We start from the raw sequence: 4,127 nt of genomic DNA, 5'->3' as shown, positions 1-4,127 counted from the left end.
TTGTGTTTAGTGGGTTAAATGAAGATAAAATAGAAATATGCTAGAGAATAAAGATGGGTGATTAAATGTTTTGTTTTTTGCAATAAAAGGGAATGACTCAACTAACTTGGGACAGCCTGAAATGGAATACGACTTAGCTAACTTAACTAACTTGGGACGGAGGGAATTAAAGGTTACATTTGTTAGAAAGAGATGTAGTAGCTACTCCATGAATAACTTGAGCATAATCCATCTATTATCTGGCATCTTCAGGTTGAGGAGACCGACGAAGCGAGAAAGAAATTTTCTAATGCAAAATCTATATCATCTGCCCAGTACTTTGGTAATCAAACCAAGGCTAATGATTTGGAGGCATCAGCTACATTGGAGAAATTCTCAGTATGTCATATACCTATATGTATCTTTTCGTTTCTGCTCTATTTATTTTGTCAAATCCGTAAAACATAGGGATCAGACTCTTGTTCCTAAATTTTGTTTGTCCTACTTTCACAGGCGTCTGCTCTATTTATTTTGTCTGATTGTTAAAACAGAGGGCATGGACCATCATTCTAAATTTATCTTCATCCTACTTTCCTAGCCTTCTTAGATGCATAGTTTCAAATTTATTCATATCTTTGATTCCATTGTGTGCCAGGGGTCATCGTCAATTTCTAGTGCTGATCTGTTTGGTCAGGAGTCAGGCTCTTCTGTTGACGTTACTGCGAGTGAGCTTATTAATAAGCTGTCTTTCCAGGTAACATTACTGATCTTGGGAGTGTGTTGCTCTGCTCTGTATTTGGCCTTGAATGATTGGTTGTTTGTGTTGTCATCAGGCACAACAAGATATCTCCTCTCTAAGGAATATTGCAGGAGAAACCGGGAAGAAGATAAGCTCCCTCGCATCATCGTTACTAACAGATCTGCAAGACAGGGTCCTCTGATAGAGTACAATGTATTGGTGTACATGAAAATGAGTTTGTTCAATATAATGGAGTATCTAGTTAAAATGTAAAGAGAGCATAATTTTGAAAAGCTGGCTTCGACAATGCTAAATGCTATTTTGGGTTAATGTGGTTAAACAAGACATCCAATGTTTTGTTTCTCTCTTTTCCAAGTTGAAGCCCCACACACTGAAACGACACTAGTGAAAAATTGTTTGAAAATTGAACGACACTGTACTTGTGAAAAATCGTTCAAACTTTAAACACAAATATAAATGTTGAGCTCAATAAACATGTCATGAAAGTATAACTAGTCTCAAATTTGAGACTAATTTTCAGTTGTTTTAGAACAAAAACCAGAGGAATTCAATCTAACTGACTAGACTGAAACTAATTTTGTTTGTTTTATAAAATTGCCTCTTCCAAATGCAAATTTATGTTATCACTTCTTGTGTTTGTGATGATCATATAGGGGGGCAGGAGCTAATTAAGAGTGAACAAGAAAATGTCATTACGCAATTGATTGTATATTTATTACTCCTAGTAGTAGATTATAGAATGCGAAATTGAGTCTATATTTATTACAATTGCTTTTGTCATGCAATAAAGCAATATTCAATTCAAATCATGTAAATGTAATCTCGGCAACATCGAAAATATCTAGGCGCAATTTTTCTTTTTTACCTCTATAATTTAAATAAAATTTGTAAAAATTATTGTGGTAGTTAATAAAAGATACACTTTTTATATACCAATAAACATCTCATATTGTCATTTTTAGATCTCTCATCAGATATTTTATTTCATTTTTTTCAAGTTTTGATAAATGAGCATACGAACTCATCAATTTATATATTTTTTAAAATTAATAATAATAGTAACAAAAATAGAATTCATATTCTATCAATTTTTTCCATACATTTTTTTTATATTTTATAGCAGTAAAATTTATGAGAAATAAAATTGAGAAATTTATTTATGGACAGAGAATATATTATTCCTACAATAAAGGAGAGAAACATGTAATTTAAGGGGAAAGTGAGTTGATTGAGTAAAATGAAATATTGAGTATTGAGTAGTAGTAACATAAATCAGCAGATATAGAGGCGAGTCACGTGGAGTTTTACTTTCCCTCCAACCTTGATGTAAAAATTTCCCTCCACTTTTTTTTATTATTTGAAAAATCCAATAAACTTTCCATGATCAACACCCAATTCCCATGTCAAATACCTCCTTCATTTTGTGGGATGCTTCAATCCAAAACCTCATGCACCAATGGCCGACGACGATTTATACGTGTACTACATGCCGGATGATGAGAACGATACTCGTGCCTTTTCTTCGCATAAGCCACCGGACAAATCTGCACACGACTTGTCTAATCATGCTATCTTAGTAACATCTCTTAAAAACTTTTACTATGAAGTTGTTTTCTTGGTTTTTACTTACTAACTTTGGCTTTCCGGTGTAGGGAGTTGGCCTCGAAAATTTAGGCAACACTTGCTTTATGAATTCAGTTTTGCAGTGCATTATTCACACTGTTCCACTTCTTCAGCCAATTCTCTCAACTCAATCTGCCAATAATTGTAAGTCAGTTCAAGCTGATTGACTTTTTTTTTTTTTCTTGATTTTTGATTTGGATTCTTAATTATGTGTACAGGTAATAAGAAGCAGTTTTGTTTGCTAAGTGCATTGCGGGATTTGATTTTTCAATGTCTTGTTTCGAATGCCACTGTCTCACCTGTTGATCTTGTCAACAATTTGACTTGTATCCTCTCTAGCAGTTCTGATGTGTATCACTATTGTTGTTTCTCTCGAATGTTTGGTTTGGTTTGGTTTTGTTTATTTGACTATGTAAAACTAGATATATCATCGAACTTCAAAAGATCGCAGCAGGAAGATGCTCATGAATTCTTTCAGTGCTTTTTGGATAGGCTCGGTTCATGTCATGAATGGGGCAGCATAGTGCAACGAGTATTTGGCGGTCGCCTTGTCAGCAATGTATGAGCTTTATTAGTATTAGATTCCTCATCTTTTAGTTATTGATGCATGATTAAGTTTCCGTTTATTTCACTATTCTGTATTTATAATTGCAGTTAATGTGCTGTAACTGTGGTCACTGCTCCGACACTTATGAACCATCAATCGACCTGAGTTTGGAGATTGATGACGCGGACAATTTGTTTACTGCTCTCTACTCTTTCACAAAGGTTGAAAGGATAGGAGATCTGCAGACTAAGTTTACATGTCAAAAGTGTAAAGAGCGAGTGTACGTTGACAAGAAACTTTCGTTCGACCAGCCTCCTCAAGTAGCACTACTTCATTTGAAGAGGTTCATAAATTATGGCAGTTTTGTTCAAAAGATCGATAAACATGTCGTGTTTCCCTTAGATTTGGACTTGCAGCCTTTCACTCGCCGCGCCAATCATAATCATGTGAGTGAAGATCTTGAATATGTGCTCTATGCTGTTGTGGTGCACGTCGGATTAAGTCCTACATCAGGCCACTACTACTGCTATATACGCTTATCTGCTGGCATATGGTTTTGTTTTGATGATTCAAAGGTAAATGTATCACACCATTTGCTGCTGCTGCTGCTGCTGCTTCTACTTGTCTATATATATAAATCGCATTTTCCCATTGCGTAGGTTGAGCTGGTCGATGAAGAATATGTGCTATCACAAGAGGCTTATCTCCTCTTCTATGCAAAAAAAAGCACTCCCTGGTTTTCAAGTTTCATTGAAACACAAAAAGAATATTTATATTCAACTACGTGGCACACATCGCCTGTATCCGTGTTAGACAACTCAATGTCTCCCTATTTGGACAACAGGTTTAGCGTAAGTTGGAATACGGGAAGAGGCCGCATCAAAGATATTGGTGTGAGGAATGAAACCAAGGGGATAGTATGCATAGCACCACACCAAAAACAGTCTCCAGTTATGTTTGAAAAGGCTAACTATAAGAAGGAGGTTAGTGTTCCCCAAAAGAGTCCAATTGATATTGAAGCAATTTTGAGATCTCCAAGTCCTGAGATATACACAAAAGACTCAACTGGTATGTAATTTTGGTTTACTCATTCAAGTATAAACATTGATGGCAGATGCTGATATTTCGTCTGATATGCAGGTTTCAGCTTTTCTTGCAGCCTCTGAGGAATGCAGACTGTCTCTCAGGCAAAAGACGATTGGAGGAGGATATGGATGA

General features: G+C 35.7%; 2 protein-coding genes across 2 annotated transcripts; both read left to right on the top strand.

Annotated features, from left to right (window-relative positions):
- On the top strand, window positions 1–1,007 carry LOC121747300. Its single transcript, XM_042141314.1, has 3 exons — window positions 1–378; window positions 635–733; window positions 813–1,007. The coding sequence occupies exons 1-3, from the start codon at window positions 122–124 to the stop codon at window positions 835–837; spliced, it is 381 nt and encodes a 126-aa protein (XP_041997248.1). The 5' UTR covers window positions 1–121; the 3' UTR covers window positions 838–1,007.
- A 1,188-nt stretch (window positions 1,008–2,195) lies between these two features.
- Window positions 2,196–4,127, top strand: LOC121749414 (ubiquitin carboxyl-terminal hydrolase 21-like). Its single transcript, XM_042143986.1, has 7 exons — window positions 2,196–2,315; window positions 2,392–2,506; window positions 2,581–2,688; window positions 2,785–2,921; window positions 3,017–3,484; window positions 3,569–3,977; window positions 4,024–4,127. The coding sequence occupies exons 1-7, from the start codon at window positions 2,196–2,198 to the stop codon at window positions 4,125–4,127; spliced, it is 1,461 nt and encodes a 486-aa protein (XP_041999920.1).

Source organism: Salvia splendens, chromosome 9, assembly GCF_004379255.2.
Source record: "Salvia splendens isolate huo1 chromosome 9, SspV2, whole genome shotgun sequence".
NCBI lineage: Eukaryota > Viridiplantae > Streptophyta > Magnoliopsida > Lamiales > Lamiaceae > Salvia > Salvia splendens.
This window is presented reverse-complemented; position numbering and strand designations above follow the sequence as displayed.

What these genes read in the sequence shown, in the direction of transcription:
- LOC121747300 (XM_042141314.1), top strand. Translation starts at nt 122, where the DNA reads ATGGAATACGACTTAGCTAACTTAACTAACTTGGGACGGAGGGAATTA. An exon ending in CTACATTGGAGAAATTCTCA is followed by an intron (nt 379 to 634) that starts GTATGTCATATA and finishes ATTGTGTGCCAG; the next exon opens with GGGTCATCGTCAATTTCTAG. An exon ending in TTAATAAGCTGTCTTTCCAG is followed by an intron (nt 734 to 812) that starts GTAACATTACTG and finishes TGTTGTCATCAG; the next exon opens with GCACAACAAGATATCTCCTC.
- LOC121749414 (XM_042143986.1), top strand. Translation starts at nt 2,196, where the DNA reads ATGGCCGACGACGATTTATACGTGTACTACATGCCGGATGATGAGAAC. An exon ending in TGTCTAATCATGCTATCTTA is followed by an intron (nt 2,316 to 2,391) that starts GTAACATCTCTT and finishes TTTCCGGTGTAG; the next exon opens with GGAGTTGGCCTCGAAAATTT. An exon ending in TTTGTTTTGATGATTCAAAG is followed by an intron (nt 3,485 to 3,568) that starts GTAAATGTATCA and finishes CCCATTGCGTAG; the next exon opens with GTTGAGCTGGTCGATGAAGA.